The sequence below is a fragment of the Salmo trutta genome, chromosome 34 (genome assembly GCF_901001165.1).
Source record: "Salmo trutta chromosome 34, fSalTru1.1, whole genome shotgun sequence".
Classification (NCBI taxonomy): domain Eukaryota; kingdom Metazoa; phylum Chordata; class Actinopteri; order Salmoniformes; family Salmonidae; genus Salmo; species Salmo trutta.
Genome location: NC_042990.1, coordinates 26,100,228 through 26,128,013, shown reverse-complemented (window position 1 = coordinate 26,128,013; position 27,786 = coordinate 26,100,228). Strand labels below are relative to the sequence as shown.

At 44.7% G+C, this 27,786-nt stretch overlaps 1 protein-coding gene across 6 annotated transcripts in view; it reads right to left on the bottom strand.

The window, feature by feature from the left end:
* Positions 1-27,786, bottom strand: part of LOC115173921 (rho family-interacting cell polarization regulator 2) — an 83,244-nt gene that overhangs the window by 30,207 nt on the left and 25,251 nt on the right. For 4 of the 6 annotated variants that reach the window (XM_029732429.1, XM_029732433.1, XM_029732431.1 and 1 more), the window contains exons 2-6: positions 15,089-15,209; positions 13,322-13,477; positions 12,888-12,978; positions 12,224-12,247; positions 11,881-11,934 (exon numbers count right to left, since the gene is read on the bottom strand). In XM_029732429.1, coding sequence (XP_029588289.1) covers positions 11,881-11,934; positions 12,224-12,247; positions 12,888-12,978; positions 13,322-13,477; positions 15,089-15,209 — 446 coding nt within the window. The remainder of the gene's footprint in view (positions 1-11,880; positions 11,935-12,223; positions 12,248-12,887; positions 12,979-13,321; positions 13,478-15,088; positions 15,210-27,786) is intronic. The other 2 variants (XM_029732430.1, XM_029732435.1) reach the window with 1 other exon arrangement.

The window sequence follows — 27,786 nt, the reverse complement described above, 5'->3', positions numbered from 1 at the left end:
GGAGTGGGAGGCCCCAGTGCACAACTGAGCAAGAGGACAAGTACATTAGAGTGTCTTGTTTGAGAAACAGATGCCTCACAAGTCCTCAACTGGCATCTTCATTAAATAGTACCCGCAAAACACCAGTCTCAACATCAACAGTGAAGAGGTGACTCCCAGATGCTGGCCTTCCGGACAGAGTTGCAAAGAAAAAGCCATATCTCAGACTGGCCAATAAAAATAAAAGATTAAGATGGGCTAAAGAACAGACACTGGACAGAGGAACTCTTCCTAGAAGGCCAGCAAAAATAGAAAAGTGAGGTGTAACTTTGCATTGGGACTTTTGGTGTGTATACTAATGCAAATCCATATGTTACATCTGGGTACGTTTATGCTACCTACCCTTTAATTAATAAGCCATGGGAGTAACGCCCCTTCACACACATGTCCCCAAGAGGGAATAGGAGGCACCTGGCAGTTCCAGCTTTCTGGCCTTCAATCTCTTGCCCTCATCTCACTAATGAGGGCTGGGCAGCACCGGTAGGCACAGGCACACAACACAGACACTAATCTAAGCAGGGCAACATCACAGGGCTGATTCATGCCACCTGCTTCCCAATTACACTTCTCATCTGCAGACATGGCAGGCATCACTTTGGACTGCCTGACGTGTTGAAGAAAGGAAACAGGGATGGGTGTGCGTCATTTACAGCTTCTCATCTGTGATAGGCAATGGGTTAGTAGCCCCTTGCAGATGGCACCCTGAGGGGCGGCCATTCTGTCTCCAGCTGGGTTGGTCTTAATCCGAGCACAATTACACACAACACACAGTGACACAGACATACACAGTGACAAACACGCGCAATTACACACACAAACACATTCACACAGGGAAACAAACACACATACACGGTGACACACACTTCAAAAGAACCATGTTTATCTATTTATAGTCCTCTTTTCAGGCTCTATTCATTTCCTTTCTTCAAAAGGACAAGATAAAGAGGTGACTGTCCCCACCCTTTCCCTCATGTTCCTCTCATCAACACCTGTCACAATCACCACTTCCTGTTTGGCCCTGCCCTACTTCCTTCCTGTCCTTCCTGCGGGTGATGTGTTTACGCTGTTATGTGTGTGTGTGTATGTACCCCTGGCACTGCGGTGTGTGTCGCAAACCTCTCTGTTGCACAGTTACTGGTGAACCCAGGGTTGGGTTCAATTCTAAAAAGGAAGTAAATTAAAATTACAATTCAATAATCAAAAAGAGTGCATTCATTTTCAAAGACTTCTCATACTGATAAGTAGAAGATTATATATATATAAACTCATCAAAAAAAGAAACATCCTCTCACTGTTACCTGCGTTTATTTTCAGCAAACTGAACAAGTTCCCACAGACATGTGACTAACAGAAATGGAATAATGTGTCACTGAAAATAAGGGGGGGGTCAAAATCAAAACTAACAGTCAGTATCTGGTGTGGCCACCAGCTGCATTAAGTACGGCAGTGCATCTCCTCCTCATGGACTGCACCAGATTTGCCAGTTCTTGCTGTGAGATGTTTCCTCACTCGTCCATCAAGCACCTGGAAGTTCCCGGACATTTCTGGGGGGAATGGCCCTAGCCCTCACCCTCTGATCTAACAGGTCCCAGACGTGCTCAATGGGACTGAGATCCGGGCTCTTCGCTGGCCATGGCAGAACACTGACATTCCTGTCTTGCAGGAAATCACGCACAGAACGAGTAGTATGGCTGGTGGCATTGTCATGCTGGAGGGTCATGTCAGGATGAGCCTGCAGGAAGGGTACCACATGAGGGAAGAGGATGTCTTCAATGTAACGCACAGTTTTGAGATTGGCTGCAATGACAACCAGCTCAGTCCGATGATGCTGTGACACACCGCCCCAGACCATGATGGACCCTCGACCTCCAAATCGATCCCGCTCCAGAGTACAGGCCTCGGTGTAACGCTCATTCCTTCGACGATAAATGTGAATCCGACCATCACCTCTGGTGAGACAAAACCACGACTCGTCAGTGAAGAGCACTTTTTGCCAGTCCTGTCTGGTCCAGCGAAGGTTGGTTTGTGCCCATAGGCGACGTTGTTGCTGGTGATGTCTGGTGAGGACCTGCCTTATAACTGGCCTACAAGCCCTCAGTCCAGCCTCTCTCAGCCTATTGCATTGTACCTGTCCCGCAGTTGTGATGTTCGGATGTACCGATCCTGTGCAGGTGTTGTTACACGTGGTCTGCCACTGCGAGGACGATCAGCTGTCCGTCCTGTCTCCCTGTAGCGCTGTCTTAGGTGTCTCACAGAATGGACATTGCAATTTATTGCCCTGGCACATCTGCAGTCCTCATGCCTCCTTGCAGCATGCTTAAGGCATGTTCACGCAGACGAGCAGGGACCCTGGGCATCTGTCTTTTGGTGTTTTCAGAGTCAATAGAAAGGCCTCTTTAGTGTCCTAAGTTTTCATAACTGCGACCTTAATTGCCTACCGTCTGTAAGCTGTTAGTGTCTTAACGACAGTTCTACAGGTGCATGTTCATTAATTGTTTATGGTTCATTGAACAAGCATGGGAAACAGTGTTCAAACCTTTACAATGAAGATCTGTGAAGTTATTTGGATTTTTACGAATTATCTTTGAAAGACAGGGTCCTGCTCAAAAAAATAAAGGGAACACTAAAATAACACATCCTAGATCTGAATGAATGAAATAATCTTATTAAATACTTTTTTCTTTACATAGTTGAATGTGCTGACAACAAAATCACACAAAAATAATCAATGGAAATACAATTTATCAACCCATGGAGGTCTGGATTTGGAGTCACACTCAAAATTAAAGTGGAAAACCACACTACAGGCTGATCCAACTTTGATGTAATGTCCTTAAAACAAGTCAAAATGAGGCTCAGTAGTGTGTGTGGCCTCCACGTGCCTGTATGACCTCCCTACAACGCATGGGCATGCTCCTGATGAGGTGGTGGATGGTCTCCTGAGGGATCTCCCCCCAGACCTGGACTAAAGCATCCGCCAACTCCTGGACAGTCTGTGGTGCAACGTGGCGTTGGTGGATGGAGCGAGACATGATGTCCCAGATGTGCTCAATTGGATTCAGGTCTGGGGAACGGGCGGGCCAGTCCATAGCATCAATGCCTTCCTCTTGCAGGAACTGCTGACACACTCCAGCCACATGAGGTCTAGCATTGTCTTGCATTAGGAGGAACCCAGGGCCAACCGCACCAGAATATGGTCTCAAAATGGGTCTGAGGATCTCATCTCGGTACCTAATGGCAGTCAGGCTACCTCTGGCGAGCACATGGAGGGCTGTGCGGCCCCCCAAAGAAATGCCACCCCACACCATGACTGACCCACCGCCAAACCGGTCATGCTGGAGGATGTTGCAGGCAGCAGAACGTTCTCCACGGCATCTCCAGACTCTGTCACGTCTGTCACATGTGCTCAGTGTGAACCTGCCTCATCTGTGAAGAGCACAGGGCGCCAGTGGCAAATTTGCCAATCTTGGTGTTCTCTGGCAAATGCCAAACGTCCTGCACGGTGTTGGGCTGTAAGCACAACCCCCACCTGTGGACGTCGGGCCCACATACCACCCTCATGGAGTCTGTTTCTGACCGTTTGAGCAGACACATGCACATTTGTGGCCTGCTGGAGGTCATTTTGCAGGGCTCTGGCAGTGCTCCTCCTGCTCCTCCTTGCACAAAGGCGGAGGTAGCGGCCCTGCTGCTGGGATGTTGCCCTCCTACGACCTCCTCCACGTCTCCTGATGTACTGGCCTGTCTCCTGGTAGCGCCTCCATGCTCTGGACACTACGCTGACAGACACAGCAAACCTTCTTGCCACAGCTCGCATTGATGTGCCATCCTGGATGAGCTGCACTACCTGAGCCACTTGTGTGGGTTGTAGACTCCGTCTCATGCTACCACTAGAGTGAAAGCACCGCCAGCATTCAAAAGTGACCAAAACATCAGCCAGGAAGCATAGGAACTGAGAAGTGGTCTGTGGTCACCACCTGCAGAACCACTCCTTTATTGGGGGTGTCTTGCTAATTGCCTATAATTTCCACCTGTTGTCTATTCCATTTGCACAACAGCATGTGACATTTATTGTCAATCAGTGTTGCTTCCTAAGTGGACAGTTTGATTTCACAGAAGTGTGATTGACTTGGAGTTACATTGTGTTGTTTAAGTGTTCCCTTTATTTTTTTGAGCAGTATATAAACTCAGCAAAAAAAAGAAACAGCCCTTTTTCAGGCAAGCAACAAAAAAAACTCCCATGATTGAACTTGAAGTCAGTCAATCTCAGATCGATTGTCTGGGGCCAAGTTAACCTCCCCTTTCATGTAAGAAAGCCATGACCATCATGCTTTTAGGGAAAGAGGATCATTTTGTACATGTATTAAACTGCAAGTTTGACCAATTCCATTCCTCTTGCTTTAGGGGTCCGGGGTCCTCCCCAGGATAATTTTCATGAAAAGGACTGAGAAGGAATTCTACTCCAAAATGTATGAAAATAAAATGATGCTGACACCATCTAAAACATAATTTCAACCTCCAGAAATGGGCCCAATAACATATTGGTAAAAATGATGGACAAATGATTTTAACATATTAGACCATGCATATAGCCTACGCATGGCCTATATTATCAGATGTGCTATTAGCAATAAGCATTATCACCTGTAGCCCAACTGATGCAGCATAGTGGCTATAAAACAGAAATGCTTCTGTCTGTATTAGGCTGTGTCATCTCCAAACCAGCCCCCTACATTGATCTCAAAAAACGACCTCTCCAGAATCCATATGTCGGATATCCGTCGCAGTAACGGAGAACTTTAAGCCCTGGTGTTGACACACTGATAATGATTCTGCTGTTTGAATGTTAAAATTTCTGTTAAAATGTATAGTACAATAGAGTTTGAGGAACATTAACGCTTGCAACGCCATGACATCACAAAGCAGGGTTTGATTTGAACTACTCTTCTCCCTGTGGTGATGAGGCAGGCTATGGATGTAGATTTAATTCCCTGACATCATCAGCGTTTCCGAGGATAGTCAGTCAGTCTGGTGATTCTCCTGGCTGAGTTCTTTATTCAGATTGATCTCATTAGATAGATATCTGCTGATGTCTGGGCTGGCTCTGTGTTGGTGTGTGTGTCAGCAGTCCACCACCCAGAGATAGGCATCAGCTGGCTTCCCACTTTAGAACACTCATGCTCCCAGCATGATTTGTCCCTTGTCCAATTTACAATACCATGCTGCCGACTTACAACAAATACAACAAAGTCGTCTTACAGCATTGGCCAAAACTGTATGAGAAATGTTTGTGTTGTTCTTATTCAGAAAACCCCCGTATTTCTCAAGAACTCCAAATGGACGTCATTCATCACTAGCAATGAGAATGTGCGTAGGTCTACATGTGCTGTTCACAGAGTACCAAATGAGTATTGAATGGAGGAGAAAGACTGTTCTGAGTGTGAAGAGAGATGAGGAGATACATTGTCAACAACAAACAGCACGCACGCACGCACACGCACACACACACACACACACGCCGGAAGCACCATTATCATCCACAACCCTTCCCTCACCACCCAGACTAGAAACAGGACCAGTCGATTGATCTCTGTCCTGTCCCCCGAGGCCCCTAGACTCTCCACAGGGTGCCAACACAGAACACACACGCTCTAACTCGTTTTAGACACCTCCCCGCCCTCACCCATATAGCCCTCATTAGCGTCTCACAGCACCATAGCCCTCTCCCTCAATCCCTCCTATACTCTCCCGCTATCCCCCCTCTCCTCTCTCTCCCACTCAGCCACAAGGGGCTTGTAAAATGCTCCAGAGCAGGTCTTCCCAAACTGGGGTACGCGCAATGCCGTCGGGGGAACGACAAATAAAAAATTTGATTAGTTTAAAAAAAAATAATAATAATGTTTTTTATTTTTTTCTTCACATTTCCAAACAGTCCATTTATATTTTCTAACAGGATTATACATTTGGGTGAGTTTTTTTCTCCTCACCTGAGTAGCCTAGTTTCACTGCCAAAAATAACATTAAACCATCTAGTGTTCAGCGAAATAACAAACACAATGTCAAATACAGGCAGCCTAGTCAAATAATTAACATCCAATCTGTTAAGCTCTCGCAGGAATTCCACTAACGGTCCGTATGTAGCCAAACGTAGCTGCTGCTCATTCCGTTTGCTAGAAAATTGATAAATGGTTAAAAAAAGTAAGGCCTGCATGTTGTTGTTAGCCCAGCTAGCATGGACACTAACAGTTGTAAATCTGATGCAGACAAAGAGCTACTGCCCCCTTACCCAAGAAAGCACCGAACAACAGACGGGGTCGTTGGACCATCGAAGAGGCGCAAATATGATGAGAACTACATTGATTTGGGGTTCACATATATTGGGAGTAGTGCCTTTCCTCAGCCACAGTGTGCTATATTATATGTGCAAAAGTACTATCTCACAACTCGATGAAACCACTCTTGCACAGACATTTAGAAACAAAACATGCCAATTTGAAAAATAAGCTACGGGAGTTTTTTGAGCGAGAATTAAGATGACTTCGAGTAGTAAGACATGTATAAAAGCAACAGATACCATTAATAAGAAGGGGCTAGAAGAGTCTTATATGGTGAGCTACTGAGTGGCTAGAACAGGCAAGCCCCATACTATTGTGGAGGACTTAATTCTTCCTGCTGCCACGGATATGACTGGGACAATGCTGGGGGAAAAGGCCAAAAAAACTAGACAGACAATGCCTTCATCAAACAACACTGTTTCATGACGTATCAGTGACATGGCAGGACATGTTTTGAAACAATTACTGCTTCGCATAACAGCTGGATGAGTCTACAGACGTGGCGGGCCTGGCACAGGTCCTAGTATATGTCCGTTACGTTTATGGGGGATCAATTGAGGAAGACATCCTCTTCTGAAAACCACTGGAAACTAGGACAACAGGAGAGGATATTTTTAAAGTACTGGACAGCTTTGTGACATCAAATGGACTCTGGTAGTCAAGATGTGTTGGTATCTGTACTGATGGCGCAAAAGCCATGACAGGGAGATATAGTGGAGTGGTAACGTGTGTGCAAGCAGTTGCTCCTGATGCCACTTGGGTACACTGCAGCATCCACCGAGAGGCTCTTGCTGCCAAGGGAATGCCTGACAGCTTGAAAGACGTTTTGGACACTACAGTGAAAATGGCTAACTTTGTTAAAGCAAGGCCCCTGAACTCTCGTGTATTTTCTGCACTATGCAATACATGGGCAGCGACCATGTAACACTATTACAACATACAGAAGTGTGCTGGTTATCAAGGGGCAAAGTATTGACACTTTTTTTAAATTAAGAGACAAGCTTAACATTTCCTTTACTGACCATAATTACCACTTGTCTGACCGCTTGCATTATGACGAGTTTCACACGACTGGCCTGTCTGGGTGACGTTTTTTCTCGCCTGAATGATCTGAATCTAGGATTACAGCGACTCCACAACTATATTCAATGTGCGGGACAAAATTGAGACTATGATTAAGAAGTTGGAGCTCTTCTCTGTCTGCATTAACAAGGACAACACACAGGTCTTTCCATCATTGTATGATTTTTTGTGTGTAAATGAACTCAAGCTTACGGACAATGTCAAATGTGATACAGCAAAGCACCTAAGTGAGTTGGTGCGCAATTACGCAGGTACTTTCCCGAAACGGATGACACAAACAAATGGATTCGTTATCCCTTTCATGCCCTGCCTCCAGTCCACATACCGATATCTGAACAAGAGAGCCTCATCGAAATTACAACAAGCAGTTTTGTGAAAATTGAATTTAAATCAGAAGCCACTGCCAGATTGGGCTGCGCTCAGAGTATCCTGCCTTGGCAATTCGCGCTGTTAAGACACTGATGCCCTTTGCAACCACGTACCTATGTGAGAGTGGATTCTCGGCCCTCACTAGCATGAAAACAAAATACAGGCACAGATCTGTGCGGAAAAAGACTGAGACTCTCTCCAATACAACCCAACATTGCAGAGTTATGTGCATCCTTTCAAGCACACCCTTCTCATTAACCAACATGTTTCAAGCAGACCACCATAGTCCCTGTGCCCAAGAACACAAAGGCAACCTGCCTAAATGACTACAGACCCGTAGCACTCACGTCCGTAGCCATGAAGTGCTTTGAAAGGTTGGTAATGGCTCACATCAACACCATTATCCCAGAAACCCTAGACCCACTCCAATTTGCATACCGCCCAAACAGATCCACAGATGATGCAATCTCTATTGCACTCCACACTGCCCCTTCCCACCTGGACAAAAGGAACACTTATGTGAGAATGCTATTCATTGACAACAGCTCAGTGTTCAACACCATAAGCTCATCACTAAGCTAAGGATCCTGGGACTAAACACCTCCCTCTGCAACTGGATCCTGGACATCCTGATGGGCCGCCCCCAGGTGGTGAGGGTAGGTAGCAACACATCTGCCATGCTGATCCTCAACACTGGAGCTCCCAAGGGGTGTGTGCTCAGTACCTTCCTGTACTCCCTGTTCACCCACGACTGCATGGCCAGGCATGACTCCAACACCATCATTAAGTTTGCAGACGACACAACAGTAGTTGGCCTGATCACCAACATCGACGAGACAGCCTATAGGGAAGAAGTCAGAGACCTGGCCGGGTGGTGCCAGAATAACAACCTTTCCCTCAACGTAACCAAGACTAAGGAGATTATTGTGGACTACAGGAAAAGGAGGACCGAGCACGCCCCCATTCTCATCGATGGGGCTGTAGTGGAGCAGGTTAAGAGCTTCAAGTTCCTTGGTGTCCACATCAAGAACAAACTAGAATGGTCCAAATACACCAAGACAGTCGTGAAGAGGGCACGACAAAGCCTATTCCCCCTCAGGAAACTAAAATGATTTGGCATGGGTCCTGAGACCATCAAAATGTTCTACAGCTGCAACATCGAGAGGATCCTGACTGATTGCATCACTGCCTGGTACGGCAATTCCTCGGCCTCTGACTGCAAGGCACTACAGAGGGTAGTAAGTGCGGCCCAGTACATCACTGGGGCTAAGCTGCCTGCCATCCAGGACCTCTACACCAGGCGGTGTCAGAGGAAGGCCCTAAAAATTGTCAAAGACCCCAGCCACCCCAGTCATAGACTGTTCTCTCTACTACCGCATGGCAAGCGGTACCGGAGTGCGAAGTCTAGGACAAAAAGGCTTCTCAACAGTTTTTACCCCGAAGCCGTAAGACTCCTGAACAGGTAATAAAATGGCTACCCGGACTATTTGCATTGTGTGCCCCCCCCAACCCCTCTTTTACGCTGCTGCTACTCTCTGTTTATCATATATGCATAGTCACTTTTAACTATACATTCATGTACATACTACCTCAATTGGGCCGACCAACCAGTGCTCCCGCACATTGTCTAACCGGGCTATCTGCATTGTGTCCCACCACCCACCAACCCCTCTTTTACGCTACTGCTACTCTCTGTTCATCATATATGCATAGTCACTTTAACCATATCTACATGTACATACTACCTCAATCAGCCTGACTAACTGGTGTCTGTATGTAGCCTCGCTACTTTTATAGCCTCGCTAATGTATATAGCCTGTCTTTTTACTGTTGTTTTATTTCTTTACCTACCTATTGTTCACCTAATACCTTTTTTGCACTATTGGTTAGAGCCTGGAAGTAAGCATTTCACTGTAAGGTCTACTACACCTGTTGTATTCAGCGCACGTGACAAATAAACTTTGATTTGAGTTATTCACAATTTTTGATGAACTAATATGGTTTTATATGTAAAATGGCTAAGTAATGAGCAAAATGATTGATTATTATAATATTATTATTTGTGCCCTGGTCCTATAAGAGCTCTTTGTCACTTTCCACGAGCCGGGTTGTGACAAAAACTCACACTCATTCTTATGTTTAATAAGTGTATCATATGTGTGGCAGGCTTACAATGATGGCAAAAAACAACATTTGAGAGTGCGCTGACCCTGGTGCTAGAAGGATAGTGTGTGTGTGTGTTTTCTCACAGTGCAGCTGGAGATTGAATGATTGAAGGGGTACGGGACTATAAAAAGTTTGGGAACCACTGTTCCAGAGGATTGCTTCGACCTAGATTCAACACCCACCGCCTCGGATCCTAACAATGCTAGCTGTGAGGAATAACAAATCAAATGGGAAACGGTAGCGCTCAGTGCTAACAATGTTAGGTGTAACAATGCTAGCTGTGAGGGATAACAAAACAGAGCAGGTAATGATAGAGCACAACACTAATGCTTCACACAGGCAGGACACATCTGTTGAAAGGCCAAAGGAACATTTCATCATCTTAAGTAATGAAAGAAGAGATACTGTATTTTTTTCCCCCAAAGGTTGGAAATACACAGAGTTCAAAAACTTGTTGGCGCATGTGTAGTGGGGTCTGTGTGTGTATGTTCAAATGTTTTACGTCACAATGATTGGCTCTTCAGAAGCCTCAAAGCCAACATCTCCATGTTTCCATGGTTACCTTCGGCACAGGTGCTGGTTTTGGTTTGTGTGTTGTTATTGACTAGTATTCATTCTGCTATGTTCCACTGCAGCTTTGACACATACACAGCAGGGCTACCGGAGAGGAACGTTAGAGGAGACATGGCAGGGATGCCACCCAATCTGGCAACAACAGGGACATGGCAGGGTAGAATGCCACCCAATCTGGCAACCGCAGAAGGGACTATAGCCAGGGGGACTTTGAGGTGTCAGGTCGATTAATATTAACAGGACGTGTGTGTGTGTGTGTGTGTGTGTGTGTGTGTGTGTGTGTGTGTGTGTGTGTGTTCAAGGCCTTGGCTCTCAGCAAATACATTTGAGACGTCTGAGAGGTCAAGGGTTCAAGCCAGAGTCACACAACACAGAGAATCTGACTCAGAGTGTATTGAGAGATAAAAAGAGGCACAAGATGGAGGGAACGTTGGAACATAACTAACGAAATTACAATTAACGAAAATGGAAGCATAATCCAGTATAAACTAATGTATTGAATTTATTACACAAGCACAACGGCAAAGTCATGTCTTAAGTATAAAACTAACAATGACTCAATAATCCATGCTTTCTGGGAATGCTATAAAGTCCAAAAGCGACGGGCAGAGTTAGTAAGTTGGTGTCAGAAGTTTTACAGTGTCAATTTACTTTTATTCTGTTGGTCTGCATATTTCAAGACATGGCATTCAAGGGTGCAGTGGGATACCCGATGGGTTGGATGATACTTTTATCGTCAATCATCTTGAAAAAACGTATGCTTAAAAACTGTCAAATCAACCAATCCTCCATTGTTAACACAATGGAAAGGTCAAAGCTTTATTGTGTAAATGTGTAAGCAACGGACAGAATCAAATTGGTGCCGTTTTAGGTCATGTGGTGGAGAGTGATGTGGGCGCTGGAGATGGGGAAGTGAGCAGGTGGGTCTGGACAGGGGTGATGTTGTGGATGCTTGTATGCTTCTGTATGTGTAGAGAAAAGTGTATGGCTCAGCTATGATTGAAGGACCCATAGCAACACTCAAAAACTGCTGTTGCTAGTGCGTGGGAAGGCTGGTTGAGGTGTTCCGTTGTTAACGATACCAGTGTGTGTTGGCGTGTGGGGGTGGCACACGGGGCAAAGAGAGACGAGGAGAAGGAGTGGAGGGGAGAGGGAGAGAGCAGAGTTTAAACCCTCTCTAAAGCACTTCATGTTCTCTTCATCTCTGCTCCAGGTTTTCAGAAGCACAGACCCAGTTTGAAGCCCCACAGATTGGGCTACAACAGAATCTATCCAAAGCAGCACAGTAACACAATACGCTCTGCTATTATGTAAATACCTTGCTCATATGAAACTCCAACCGTCTCATGTACCTCTCGATGGTTTTGATTTGCTGCAGACAGAAATAGAACAAGCTAGAGTTACATTGTGTTGTTGACAAGAGAAGATACTGTCAGTAAAATGGTGCATCCACGCCTTTAAGCTGTGACAGCAGTTAAAACAGAGGGTAACATGTTAGATGATCAAACATGTCACACTTTCAACCGAGAGCAGACTCATTTATGGTAATCTAATCCCCCTCTCTCTTTTCCTGGCAGAAAAATGATTCACACACACATCAAAGATCCATCCTCACTCAGGCAGACTGGTTAGGCCTGGTGCCTTCCACACAACTCACTCACCTTGTCAAGATCGTACAGGACTCCCTGGGGGAAAACACACACAGTAGATAGTGTTACTACTGCACAGCATATGGAGGAGCAGCTCACAACTATGCCATTAATGCAAAGCAGACTGCAGTTGTCTGACAACAAAAGGAATATGAATTATTTTAAAACCGCTTCCTCCCATTGAGAGAAGCTGTCTTTGGTTAGAGGAGCAGCAATGTGTTTGCTGTCTGACTAGCGTAGTAGCTATTAGCTACAGAACTAGATGAGAGGGAGCTTAATCGCTCATTAGCACATGTGAGATGTCATGGGGAAGAAATAACATCATTAACAAATTGATTATCAGGCCAATTAGAATGAGGAGACGTGTAGCTAGCTACATTACCAGTGTTACTCACCCCAGTCCACTGGGACCATCAGCCGCTCCACATATTTGATCTAACCCCAACACTGTAGCACACTTGATTCAAATAATCAAGGGCTTGATGATTAGTAGACTAGTTAAATCAGGTGTGCTAGTGTTGGGATAGAGCCAATAAGTGAAATGACAGGTTGGTCCCTAAGAACTGGGTTGAGAAGCACTACACTACAACAAGGGTATAGGGCGTAGGGTCTCGGTGTTGATTTAGGACTGAGCCTACACTACAGTCAGTGGTAGTGGTGATGATGATGAGCTCACATCCTGTCTCACCAGTCTGGAGTTCCTCTTCATGTCCTTCATCAGAGAGGTGAGTTTATCAAGCTCAGTCTGATATACCTCCAGATACTCACTGAGGGAGAGAGAGGACGGGGAGAGATAGAGAAGGAGGGGGAGAGAGAGGGAGGAGGAGAGGGTGGAGGGAAGAGGAGAGGGTGGAGGAGAGGGAAGGTGGAAGGAGGGATGGAGAGAGAGAGGGGGAAAAGGGAGAACAGAGGGAAGGAGAGGGGTGGAGGGGGAGGGAGGAAGAAGAGAGGAGTGGAGAGAGGGGAAGAAGAAAGTTGAAGGGAGGGATGGAGGGGGGAGAGAGAGGCCACAGCTTACAATAAAGCTCTCACATATCACCAGGTTATTATATGGGCCGTGTGTGTGTGCGTGCCGTTTCTGTATGTGCACGTGTGCATGTCTGTACTCACTCCAGGCCTTGTTTGAGGGCCCCGTACACCTCCTCCACCCTCTTGGGCTGGGGCACTCTGGAGCCGCTGCTGGCCTTGTGCCCTGACAGATGGGGCTTCTTGGGCTTGGACGTGGGCTTCTTCTGCACCGCAGAGTTCCCCATGAACGAGTTACACCTGGACACACACAGAATTTGAAGGTTTTCTTTGGGTCCTCGACAGAAATGGTCACTAAGGTGGTCTTTCTGAGGTCAATACAGCAATTTTGACTCCTCAGTCCACAATACATAAGAGTTACGTACTGTAGTTTCTTCTTCATAAAACAGCTCAGAACACACACACCTCACACACAGAGACAATTTCATTGCCTAGTGACAGTCCCCAAGGTAACCCCGCCCCAGTATAGTAGGCGGAGGGATATGAACTGTACTGGGGTCAAGGGCTAGTTCAAGGCAACCCCGCCCCAGTATAGTAGGCGGAGGGATATGAACTGTACTGGGGTCAGGGACTAGTTCAAGGCAACCCCGCCCCAGTATAGTAGGCGGAGGGATATGAACTGTACTGGGGTCAGGGGCTAGTTCAAGGCAACCCCGCCCCAGTATAGTAGGCGGAGGGATATGAACTGTACTGGGGTCAGGGGCTAGTTCAAGGCAAACCCGCCCCAGTATAGTAGGCGGAGGGATATGAACTGTACTGGGGTCAGGGGCTAGTTCAAGGCAACCCCGCCCCAGTATAGTAGGCGGAGGGATATGAACTGTACTGGGGTCAGGGGCTAGTTCAAGGCAACCCCGCCCCAGTATAGTAGGCGGAGGGATATGAACTGTACTGGGGTCAGGGGCTAGTTCAAGGCAAACCCGCCCCAGTATAGTAGGCGGAGGGATATGAACTGTACTGGGGTCAGGGGCTAGCCGAAGCATTCTTATGCTGGAGTGCCCTAACTGCTCTGGTGGTGATGTGTGACATGCACATTAGAAATGCTCTTTACAATATTTCCAACCCTAAAGTGATAGACAGCGGTCTTCTGGTTTTAATTAACTAGTGTATGTAGTGTTGATATTATAGACCCGTATCCCTACACTGACAAGTATCCACTTCCTTGTATAGAGCAGAATTATTGGGACACAGCGACAGCAGATTTCACTTCTTGCTCGACAAGTCAGAACATGTCACATACTGCTGCCTGCCTGGAACTCAGAGCTGCCACAAATCTAGGCCAGCGTGCAGAATGAGTTGCCATGGGGTCACTCTAGCTAGCTTTATGCTACATTCAGCCTAGCAGCAGTGCTTTAATAGGCAGACATATAGGCACATACACATGCTCATTATCAGAAGGAGATAACCACACGTGACAGTCATCTGTCAGTTGCTTAACGCTCATTCAACTGATTCATGTATAGCAATTACTACATTCCCAGTCTGAGGAGCCAGTCAGAGGAGGGTATCTTTCACTGCTTCACTGAAGAAGACTGAGGTCTCAGAGTTTGGTCTATCCACAGGGGGTACTTGAGAAGACTCTTGAGACCATAGGCTTACTGGTAAAATGCACATGAGAGGGTACTTCAGGGGTACTCCGGGCAAAGCAAAATTCTATTGGTGGTACAGTAAGCAAAAAAAGGTAAGGAACCACTGCTTTATGGAGTAGGATGAAGTTGTGCTTAGGCACTGATCTATGGTCAGCTTTTCTTTTTTCCCCTCTAACAGCTAGGGTTGGAATTGGGTACGGCATATTAATCCTAGATCTGTGCCTAGAAAGCCTTCAGGCCAACTTCCACCTCTCTATTCCCTTACCGCGAGCGTCTTTCCTGTAGCGTGCTGAAGCCAGCGAAGGACTGGCTCCGGATGATCCCATTGGGTCCCCCGGGGGAGTGGGTTCCAGCCGCCATGATCTCTGGGACGCGGGACGACACTCCTGGAGAGAGACGGAGGAAAAGAGAGCGAGATTGAGTTATATGAGCTACAGTAGTGAGCTACAGTAGTGAGCTACAGGAAACTATAACAGAGATTGATATACATGAGCAGTACAGGGAAACTGGGATGACAGAGAGCGAGCTATTAGGAAATAATATGTTATTAAACTCCACAGTGACAGGATAAGAGAGGGAGACCTGTATGGGCTACACAGTACGCAGGAAACTGTAATAAGCTTGGTATGTTGCAACTCTACAGTGACGGGATGAGAGACAGAAGACTTGTCGATACCGGCTCTGAATGTTGTTAGTCCGCATCTAAGCCTGAAGTCATCATCTATTTACTGCAGATAGTGAACCATTCAACCCTGTGTAGTGTGTTGAGAAAATAGGAAAGGGAAAGGGGGATACCTAGTCAGTTGTACAACCCAATGCATTCAACTGAAATGCGTCTTCCGCATTTAACCCAGCCCCTCTGAATCAGAGAGGTGTGGGGGGCTGCCTTAATCAACATCAGTATTGTACTATAATATGTCCTTGATCAATAACAAGTCTACTTTCATTGTGCTCCCGACTCCTCCAAGAGTGGCTACTTACACCAAGTATACCAAATATTAAGAACAGCTTCCTAATATTACTTACACCAAGTATACCAAATATTAAGAACAGCTTCCTAATATTACTTACACCAAGTATACCAAATATTAAGAACAGCTTCCTAATATTGAGTAGCCTTCACCTGGATTCACCTGGTCAGTCTATGTTGTGTTTTGGACACTCAGTGTATTTTTAGTGTTGTTCTTCCTTGCTCGCACATTTCTAATCATCATTGATGGAACATTGTAGGAACCAGGGACAGGCTAGGCTATTTCTAGGCTATTTCTATATTTAGCCAACCTGAGCTGTCAGAGACTTGTAGCACAGTCGAGAAGACCGTTTGATAGAGACATTAAAATGAGCTTCCTAGAAACATGTCTAGAAACAGACACAGGAGAGAAGAGTGGGCGCACATAGCACACAGATAATTAGTGATGGGGAAAAAATAAATACGTTACATATCATGATATTATTGTCCTACATAGTATAGGCTACCAGCTAAACTCATATTATGAGATATGAGAATAATGTGAAGTGATTTTTACAGTAAAAGTAATCCTAACCGTCGCTTGCGGCACCTCGCCACTCGTGACTCCTTCCAGTCAATGGAAGCATATAGGGGAGCCTTCAACCTGCAGACCCCAGCAACATGACACCATGCCTGGTTCCCAGCACAGAGAGACGTGACAGTGACAAAGCCCAGGGCCGAGGGATGGGCCACACAAAGGCCCTGCACCATGCTGTGCACGGGCCCGGGGAAAGACTAGATGTTGTTTTGCTGTGGAGGGACAATAGGACAGGTCTGATATGGCCTCAGCTATTTATAGAGCCCACTTCAACACCACTCACTCACTGTGAAGCTGGGTCCTATTAAAAAAGAATTCTGATCTAGGATCAGGTCTCCCTTGTCTATATAATCCTATTCATTATGATCGAAAAGGAAAAATGTATCCTAGATCAGCATTCCTACTCTGAGACGCTTTGTGAATACAGGCACTGATGTGCAGCAGACTAGAACACTGGTACACAGGTCAATTAGGTCTATCTGCAAAAGAGGCTGGGCATGACCACTCAAATATTCAAAGAAACTATTGTGATCTTACAGTTCTATCTGGTTGGTATCGATGGCACTTTTTTTGGATGATTTGATGTCTTACAAGAACCCAAACTGTTTGACCAGAGACTGACCCACTGTAGACAACACCAGGAGAAGATGTTGAGACAAGGAAAAACACAGTTTGTCTATTTGAATGTACAAATGAGGGTCTAAAGTGAGAATCAATAGGAGCTGGAGCTAGGGATTATGGACTGAATCTTTGCAATTCCCTTTGGTCCTCCATTTCCACACAACAGTGGAAAATGGCTAAAAACGCATCATCACATCATTTGCTGGCTTGATGGTAAATAGTGTGCGCTTCACTGTGGCTCACTCTGCTTTCTGAAAGCCTTGCTCTTAGAGAGACAACGGCTGAGAGGAGGCTGGGAGATTTACAAAACCTTCTTCATCATGTTTACAGTTCTGACTGAGCTTTTCTAAAAGTCTTGTAGAAGTCATGCTTTTGAACACACTTGAAAAGTCTAGAAAATCCTGCTGAGATTGGCGGAGACTCAGGCCGGAACAAAAATGAAAAGATTGATTTCAGCTTCAATTTGTTGGATCTTCTCAACATTGGAATCCCTTCCTTTGATACCACATCCATCCATCCATCCAACTCCACATCTTGCCAAATGGCAAAGTCAAGAATGAGACAACAGAGCCTCCGGCCAACTCAAGAGGCGGGAATATACAGCGTGGTAAGCATGTTAGGGTACTCTAAGGACTGCCAACACTGAGAACTGGAGGGCAGAACTGTCAGAAGTATCTTATCAAGCCAAACACTTCTATAACTTGGTCATAACATTCTGAATACATTAACTCATCTATTCTACAGATGCTCTATTCTCTATCTACAGGTTTAAAACTAATATGAGAAAGAAACTGGAGAGAAATAAACCCCCACCCACTGACTAAATCAACTAGCATGTTTTCAGTTCAGTTTTAACATCAACCTGGAGAGAGAATCTGGAATGAACGCTATGACAGTCATCCATCCACATTCATGTCAAGGCACGTCTTTCACATCCAGTAAACATCACTACTCACTACTCGCCTCAAAAAAAACTACAGTCGTGGCCAAAAGTTTTGAGAATGACACAAATATTAATATTCACAAAGTCTGCTGCCTCTGTATGATGGCAATTTGCATATACTCCAGAATGTTATAAAGAGTGATCAGATGAATTGCAATTAATTGCAAAGTCCCTCTTTGCCATGCAAATGAACTGAATCCCCCAAAAACATTTCCACTGCATTTCAGCCCTGCCACAAAAGGACCAGATGACATCATGTCAGTGATTCTCTCGTTAACACAGGTGTAAGTGTTGACGAGGACAAGGCTGGAGATCACTCTGTCATGCTGATTGAGTTCGAATAACAGACTGGAAGCTTCAAAAGGAGGGCGGTGCTTGGAATCATTGTTCTACCTCTGTCAACCATGATTACCTGCAAGGAAACACGTGCCGTCATCATTGCTTTGCACAAAAAGGGCTTCACAGGCAAGGATATTGCTGCCAGTAAGATTGCACCTAAATCAACCATTTATCGGATCATCAAGAACTTCAAAGAGAGCGGTTCAATTGTTGTGAAGAAGGCTTCAGGGCGCCCAAGAAAGTCCAGCAAGTGCCAGGACTGTCTCCTGAAGTTGATTCAGCTGCGGGATCGGGGTACCAGCAGTACAGAGCTTGCTCAGGAATGGCAGCAGGCAGGTGTGAGTGCATCTGCACGCACAGTGAGGCGAAGACTTTTGGAGGACGGCATGGTGTCAAGAAGGGCAGCAAAGAAGGCACTTCTCTCCAGGAAAAACATCAGGGACAGACTGATATTCTGCAAAAGGTACAGGGATTGGACTGCTGAGGACTGGGGTAAAGTCATTTTCTCTGATGAATCTCCTTTCCGATTGTTTGGGGCATCTGGAGAAAAGCTTGTCCGGAGAAGACAAGGTGAGCGCTACCATCAGTCCTGTGTCATGCCAACAGTGTGTGTGGTTGCTTCTCGGCCAAGGGAGTGGGCTCACTCACAATTTTGCCTAAGAACACAGCCATGAATAAAGAATGGTACCAACACATCCTCAGAAAGCAACTTCTCCCAACCATCCAGGAACAGTTTGGTGACGAACAATGCCTTTTCCAGCATGATGGAGCACCTTGCCATAAGGCAAAAGTGATAACTAAGTGGCTCGGGGAACAAAACATCGATATTTTGGGTCCATGGCCAGGAAACTCCCCAGACCTTAATCCCATTGAGAACTTGTGGTCAATCCTCAAGAGGCGGGTGGACAAACAAAAACCCACATATTCTGACAAACTCCAAGCATTGATTATGCAAGAATGGGCTGCCATCAGTCAGGATGTGGCCCAGAAGTTAATTGACAGAGGTCTTGAAAAAGAAGGGTCAACACTGCAAATATTGACTCTTTGCATCAACTTCATGTAATTGTCAATAAAAGCCTTTGACACTTGTGAAATGCTTGTAATTATACTTCAGTATTCCATAGTAACATCTGACAAAAATATCTAAAGACACTGAAGCAGCAAACTTTGTGGAAATTAATATTTGTGTCATTCTCAAAACTTTTGGCCACGACAGTACACAACAAACTATGACTTTCCGGTCAGGCGAAATGTAGACTAATCAAAAAAACATCCCCTCACAGCAGGAAGATAAACATCCATTAGCTCAACCAGTGAGTCAACCCCCTCTCTCTCTCAAAGCCCAATGTCACCCCTCTGTCCCATCTTCCCTCCAATAGAGAGCCTTTCATACAATACAACACAGCGCTTCCTGAATCCTGATGCATTCTGGGACAGAGGCAGGGTGTCCCGGTTCAATGAGTCTGCCAGTCAGTCAGTCAGGCTATTGAAGGCTTCTCAGTCACGCAACCCTGCATTCCCCATGAGGAGAGGGACGTCAATGGGGTACAGGGGGGACGTCAAGGGGGGACAGGGGCCTCTCAGGCCGCACAAGCCTGATCAGTATGCTAACCAGCAGCCTGGCACAAATCCCAAGAGGACCATGCAACAGGAGGGGGTGCAGCAATGGGCTGAAGCAATGAGTCAAGGAGGGCAGCACTGAGGGGCGTGCGCGAGGAGGGAATGGGGGGTTACTGCGGGAAATTGGTAATTATCTTCCAGCAAGGTCTGTGTTTGATTCATCAACCCTCCAGATCGAGGTGGATGGGTTAGGGAGTTGTGTGTGTGTGTGTTAGGAGACCTGAGCATAGAGGGGTGGGGGTGAGGGTGCTGGAACAGGGGTAGAGATCCTCCAGCAGGACCCGGTGGGCCCAGGGCTGAGAACCACAGGCCAGGGTAATCGTCCAACAGCACCCGTGGGCCCAGGGCTGGCATCCATCCCACACACAAACAACCCTCTCCCCTCCCTCTCTCCAAACTCAGTCACCCATTCTGACTAAAACAAAATCAGAACATCGTTCTCACCCATACCCCCTCTGAAGCACTAACAGACAAAAACAGACTCACTCGTTCACACAGTCCTCTTCCTTTTTAAGTCTAACCACAGCTCTCTCCTGAACAAATGGGTCCTCTTCACTCGGCCTCGCACAAAACGCACACACACAGTCATTAAAGCAGCCCCTCTTCCTCCCTTTGCCTCCCTTCCACAACCCATTAGGTAGGACTACAACCCTCCTGACTGCCAACGAGGCCGATCAGGGACACTGAAACTATGTTTTGCTCTCCCCAGCCAGTAAGCAAGCCACTATGACCTCAGCCATCTTCCATGGTCACCCAGCCAACCAGGGTGCATTAGCTCACGGTCGATGTGAACCACATACAGACGAGTGGTGACTAAAGTCTCTCCCATGGTACAGCCCTGTAGGAAATGGCTAGTCAGAACTTTCGGGGATTATTATACGGACGGAAAAAAGTGTTTTAATTCGCTGGCTTCCTGTGTCCTATTGACAGGTTGACCAATAAATGAGGCCCAAACTCCCATTCTATCCAATGTCATAAAATATCATTTATTTGCCCCTAGTACGCAAATATTTGGAAGGACACAAACACGCACACAAACAGCTCTTCAGCATACACCGCTTGGCAGTCTCCAAATAAAACCTTAGAGAAATGGAACCTTGTACATCCAGCAGCTGAATGTTTCAGAAGTGTTCTATTCATAGATGGCTGCTATCTTTATCACCACAACATCAGAAAGTATCCGACACAGGGACAGACAAGAGGATGGGAGAGCATGGAAATCCAAGGCTCTCACAGTGAAAAGGCACAATGGCGGTTTACTTCACAGCAGCTCAGCGAGGCAAAGCATTTTAAGTGCATTTTAGGTTTAGAGTTACAATTAGGGTTAGGGTTAGAATTAGGGTAAGAGGTCAGTGGTTAGGTTTAGGGTCACGGATTAAGGCTATGGTAAGGGTAAGGTTTAGCGAAAATAGGATTTTAAATGGAAATTAGTTTTAGGTCCCCATGAGAATAGAAAAACAATGTGTGTGTGTGTGTGTGTGTATATGTGTGTACTGCTAGGCGCTGAAGAGACAATTATTTATTTCCTTTAGAATGCATTAGAGTGCCTAATACAGTTTCTAAGTGGTGGAGGAAGGGAGGGAGGAAAGAAAGCCCTGCGAAATTTCAATAACATGCTGAGAGCTGTTAAAAATGCTACACTGCTTTTAAATGGGTCCATAAAAAAGGTTAGTGTCATTACTTTCAGCTTACTTCCCATTTTAGTGTATTGAGCATCTGAAACCCTCTAGCTAACATTATGAGCATGAAATAAAGTTTACTATCTGTATGTGTCAGATTATGATGACTGCTTTCAGACCAACATTTTATTAGCCTTTACTTTTTCCCCAGAGGGTCAACACATTACCAATGTTTAAAAGCATAACACCCAAATATGTTAATGTTATTCCACCAAAAGTACATTTCCTCCAGCATATGTAGGTTCAAAGACCTTTATGGCAGGGCATATAGCATATTTAGGTTTAAAGACCTTTATGGCAGGGCATACAGCTTATGTAGGTTTAAAGACCTTTATGGCAGGGCATACAGCATATGTAGGTTTAAAGACCTTTATGGCAGGGCATACAGCATATGTAGGTTTAAAGACCTTTATGGCAGGGCATACAGCTTATGTAGGTTTAAAGACCTTTATGGCAGGGCATACAGCATATGTAGGTTTAAAGACCTTATGGCAGGGCATACAGCATATGTAGGTTTAAAGACCTTTATGGTATGGCATACAGCATATGTAGGTTTAAAGACCTTTATGGCATGGCATACAGCATATGTAGGTTCAAAGACCTTTATGGCAGGGCATACAGCATATGTAGGTTCAAAGACCTTTATGGCAGGGCATACAGCATATGTAGGTTCAAAGACCTTTATGGCAGGGCATAAAGCATATGTAGGTTCAAAGACCTTTATGGCAGGGCATACAGCATATGTAGGTTTAAAGACCTTTATGGCAGGGCATACAGCATATGTAGGTTTAAAGACCTTTATGGCAGGGCATACAGCATATGTAGGTTCAAAGACCTTTATGGCAGGGCATCAGGCTGAAGTAGTAAATAATGTGACAGACTGACTATAATAACGCGACTGACTGGAATCTACCAGCGACAATAAAAACAGAGACAATATGGGTCAGCTGTCATAGTTCAATCCCTAAACTGCCCCGGCTAAACGACAAACTGTCATTTTCAACATGAGTAATTAGGAAAAAGCCAACCCTCTACCCCAATACTCACTTACGATCACACACAAAACAGGGAAACAGAGAGTGACTGTGGTGATTCAGCACACACCATGTCATGTGGCATACACACCATTTCATGTGACAGTGGTGATTCAGCATACACACCATGTCATGTGGCATACACACCATGTCATGTGGCATACACACCATGTCATGTGACAGTGGTGATTCAGCATACACACCATGTTATGTGACAGTGGTGATTCACAATTAGACCCAACCAAATCATGAGAAAACAAAAATAAATGATTTACCAAAAAAACAGAGCAAACGGAAATATTATTTGTCCCTAAACAGAGAGTGCACAGTGGCAGAAAACCTGCCCACTGTGACTGGCCCAAACCCCAAATTAAGGAAAGCTTTTGACTATGTACAGACTCAGTGAATATAGCCTTGCTATTGAGAGAGGTCGCCGTAGGCAGACCTGGCTCTCAAGAGAAGACAGGCTACGTGCACAAAATTGTTGGAAACTGCTGAAACTGAGCTGCACTTAACCTAACCTCCTGCCAAATGTATGACCATAGAGACATATTTTCCTCAGATTACCCAGACCCACAAAGAATTTGAAAACTAATCCAATTTTGATCAACTTCCACATGTATTAGGTGAAATACCACAGTGTGCCATTACAGCAGCAATATTTGTGACCTGTTGCCACATGAAAAGGGCAACCAGTGAAGAACAAACATCTTAAATAAACCCATATTTAAGTTTATTTATTTTCCCTTTTGTACTGAGTGTAATGTTTACTGTTCCTTTTTTATTACACTTTGTTTAATACCTATTTCACTTGCTTTGGCAATGTAAACATATGTTTCCCATGTCAATAAAGCCCTTTGAATTGATTCAGCACACACACCATGTCATGTGACAGTGGTAATTCAGCACACACACCATGTCATGTGACAGTAGTAATTCAGCACACACACCATGTCATGTGACAGTAGTAATTCAGCACACACACACCATGTCATGTCAATAGCGCACCAACAGAAGATCAAAACAATCAGTGGTAGGGGGTATGTATAATAATTACGTGCTGCTTATGAATGTGGTATGTATGGGATATGAATGTATTGAGAAGTCCTTATATAGGTAACCATGTATAGTATTGCTGCAGAGGGTTCACCCATGCATAGCTTCAAATGACACAGCATACTGATTTCTCTTCGAAGTGGTTAGTTACTCACATCATGTCTTGTGGATATTCTGATCTAACGCAGAGACACAACTATATAATTTGGTATGACAAGCCAAGCTTTTACCAATATTGAGTGAATTGCTGTGGCCTAGACTGTGAGTGATGATAGGGCAGGATGGATGGTAACTAACAGGAGTCAGCTGAGAATCAATTAAATAACATTATTCAATTGATTTATTTCACATGCCTTTGACCACCTTCCTGTCCAAGGCCCTTCTACCCTGATTGCGCAGTTTGGCCGGGCGGCCAGCTCTGAATTTTGTGGAATTTCACATGTAAGGGAAGAGTAACAGAATGTAGTTATTTAGGTGTGGGAATGCCACAGGGTGTAAGTTGGGCCAGCCGCAACCAGTCTGTGCAGTTGAACATGGATCACAAGCGAACATCACAGCAAAAACAGAACCAGGTTAAGGATGTCAGAGGTCAAACTAACTAAACAACACAACCAACCTAGAGGATTACAGGATCCAGGCTGCATCACATCCGGCCGTGATTGGGAGTCCCATAGGGCGGCGCATAATTGGCCCAGTGTCGTTCGGGTTTGGCCAGGGTAGGCCGTCATTGTAAATAACAATTTGTTCTTAACTGACTTGCCTAGTTAAAAAAAAGTTTAAATATTATTTATTTTTTAAAATACTGTTTATAGAGACACACACACAGATTTGGATAACACTGGCCGTGTCTTAATACCCATACTAGCGTCCTAAATAGAAGGCCATTTGAGTATGTGAAAAATGTACGTTTTATAGAATGTGACATTTCGAAAAGTCTGTATGATTTAAAAGCCCAGATGTCATACTACTTATGTCGGGCTTCTCATAGTACGAATGAATTGTAAACTTTCGGGAATTTCATATCCATAATACATACAAACAGGATAAAAGAATTTCATATCCATAATACATACAAACAGGATAAAAGAATTTCATATCCATAATACATACAAACAGGATAAAAGGAGGGCTTTAAGATTTGAATGTTCTCTGAAAGCAAACATAACATTTATTGAAGATGGCACAGAAGACGAGCAAAGAGTCTCCTGCAATGTTCAAATGTTAGTCGTTTTTTGATGTCCTTAAAATGATCATGACTATTTAATCCTTAATCTTTGAAAACAGATTGATATTTGCAGCCTGCCATGCCTTTACTTTAGCTAAATAGCTAATGTTAGCTACATGCTTTAGTAGGAATTGAAGTTAGCTGGATACTCGATAAGCTTGCAGTTGTCGAGCAACCTTTCCGGTTTATATACAGTTGAAGTCGGAAGTTTACATACACTTAAGTTTGGAGTCATTAAAACTCATTTTTCAACCGCTCCACAAATTTCTTGTTAACAAACTATAGTTTTGGCAAGTCGGTTAGGAACTCTACTTTGTGCATGACACGAGTCATTTTTCCAACAATTGTTTACAGACAGATTATTTCACTGTATCACAATTCCAGTGGGTCAGAAGTTTACATACACTAAGTTGACTGTGCCTTTAAACAGCTTGGAAAATTCCAGAAAATGATGTCGTGGCTTTAGAAGCTTCTGATAGGCTAATTGACATCATTTGAGTCAATTGGAGGTATACCTGTGGATATATTTCAAGGCCTACCTTCACACTCAGTGCCTCTTTGCTTGACATCATGGGAAAATCATAAGAAATCAACCAAGACCTCAGAAAAACAATTGTAGACCTCCACAAGTCTGGTTCATCCTTGGGAGCAATTTCCAAACGCCTGAAGGTACCACGTTCATCTGTACAAACAATAGTACGCAAGTATAAACACCATGGGACCATGCAGCCATCATTACCGCTCAGCAAGGAGACGCGTTCTGTCTCCTAGAGATGAACGTACTTTGGTGCGAAAGGTGCAAATCAATCCCAGAACAACAGCAAAGGACCTTGTGAAGATGCTGGAGGAAACAGGTACAAAAGTATCTATGTCCACAGCAAAACGAGTCCAATATTGACATAACCTGAGAGGCCGCTCAGCAAGGAAGAAGCCACTGCTCCAAAACCGCCATAAAAAAGCCAGACTATGGTTTGCAACTGCACATGGGGACAAATATCGTACTTTTTGGAGAAATGTCCTCTGGTCTAAAGAAACAAAAGTAGAACTGTTTGGCAATAATGACCATCGTTATGTTTGGAGGAAAAAGGGGGAGGCTTGCAAGCCGAAGAACACCAACCCAACCGTGAAGCACGGGGGTGGCAGCATCATGTTGTGGGGGTGCTTTGCTGCAGGAGGGACTGGTGCACATCACAAAATAGATGGCCTCATGAGGAGAAAAATGATGTGGGTATATTGAAGCAACATCAAGACATCAGTCAGGAAGTTAAAGCTTGGTCGCAAATGGGTCTTCCAAATGGACAATGACCCCAAGCATACTTCCAAAGTTGTGGCAAAATAGCTTAAGGACAACAATGTCAAGGCATCAGTCAGGAAGTGGCCATCACAAAGCCCTGACCTCAATCCAATAGAAAATTTGTGGGCAAAACTGAAAAAGCGTGTGCGGGCAAGGAGGCCTTCAAACCTGACTCAGTTACACCAGCTCTGTCAGGAGGAATGGGCCAAAATTCACCCAACTTATTGTGGGAAGCTTGTAGAAGGCTACCCGAAACGTTTGACCCAAGTTAAACAATTTAAAGGCAATGCTACCAAACACTAATTGAGTGTATGTAAACTTCTGACCCACTGGGAATGTGATGAAAGAAATAAAAGCTGAAATAAATCATTCTCTCCTATTATTCTGACATTTCACATTATTAAAATAAAGTGGTGATCCTAACTGACCTAAGACAGGGAATTTTTACTAGGATTAAATGTCAAGAATTGTGAAAAACTGAGTTTAAATGTATTTGGCTAAGGTGTATGTAAACTTCCGACTTCAACTGTATGTGAACCTGTTGCAAAGTAGTACGCTATGGCCGTGGTATATTGCATACTTTTTACTAAACATTATGTCATAAATAGTATGCAACAATATGTACATACTATGCAGGCTAAGTATGTAGTACGCGAGTATGGATATTATGACACGGCCATTGAGATAGCATTAGGATATCTAACCATTATCAAACATGAAACCAGACTTTGAAAAATAAATGTAATTTAATTAATTTAACAGCCTACTTCAGGCAAGGAAGTGAAATGCCAACTGCTCAAATGTAAAAATTCAAATCAGATGCCCACAGACAGACATCTGATGATCTGAATGTATAAAAGTCATACCACTCCCAATCCCAAATTTCCCTCAGTCCAATAAGGACGATGCCTATAACCTATAATCAGATTGGGGGACTAATCGTTATTCAATGACTTGTGTGGACGTCAGCTTTCACAGCCACGGACATCAAGTTAGAGAGACTTATTCCCTAGGGCCCTGGTCAAAAGTAGTGCACTATATTGAGAAAATGGTGCCATTTAAACATAGCCTTTTTAGTTTGAAATCAATCAAACACTGTGAAAATGTCACTGGGTCAGTGAGACAACAGCCACTGTGACAAGAGTATTCATTATTAATATCAAACTGCAATGAAACAATACCTGTGTCAGACTCTCTCCCTCTGGACTTCAGTTCATACAAAACTCCCTATCTCAACAGCTAGTTCAGATCACTGTAGCCACTACTACCAGGGAGAGAGAAATACTTCTTTTTTTTAGCTTTAAAATAACCACTCACTTGGGCAGAAATAGTTGGCTTGATCCAGTTTGGATGGTCACCGCTTTGCTTTCCAGGCCTACCCTGGAAAGGTAGCCATGTTGGACTTGAGTCGAAGACAAAAACAGCTCGCCCACACAAAGCCATACACGTGGTCTGCGGTTTTGAGGCCGGTTTGTTGTGCTGCCAAATTCTCTAATATGGCGTTGGAGGCGGCTTATAGTAGAGAAATGAACATTAAATTCTCTGGCAACAGCTCAGGTGGACATTCCTGCAGTCAGCACATTTCCATGCTCCCTGAGAACTTGA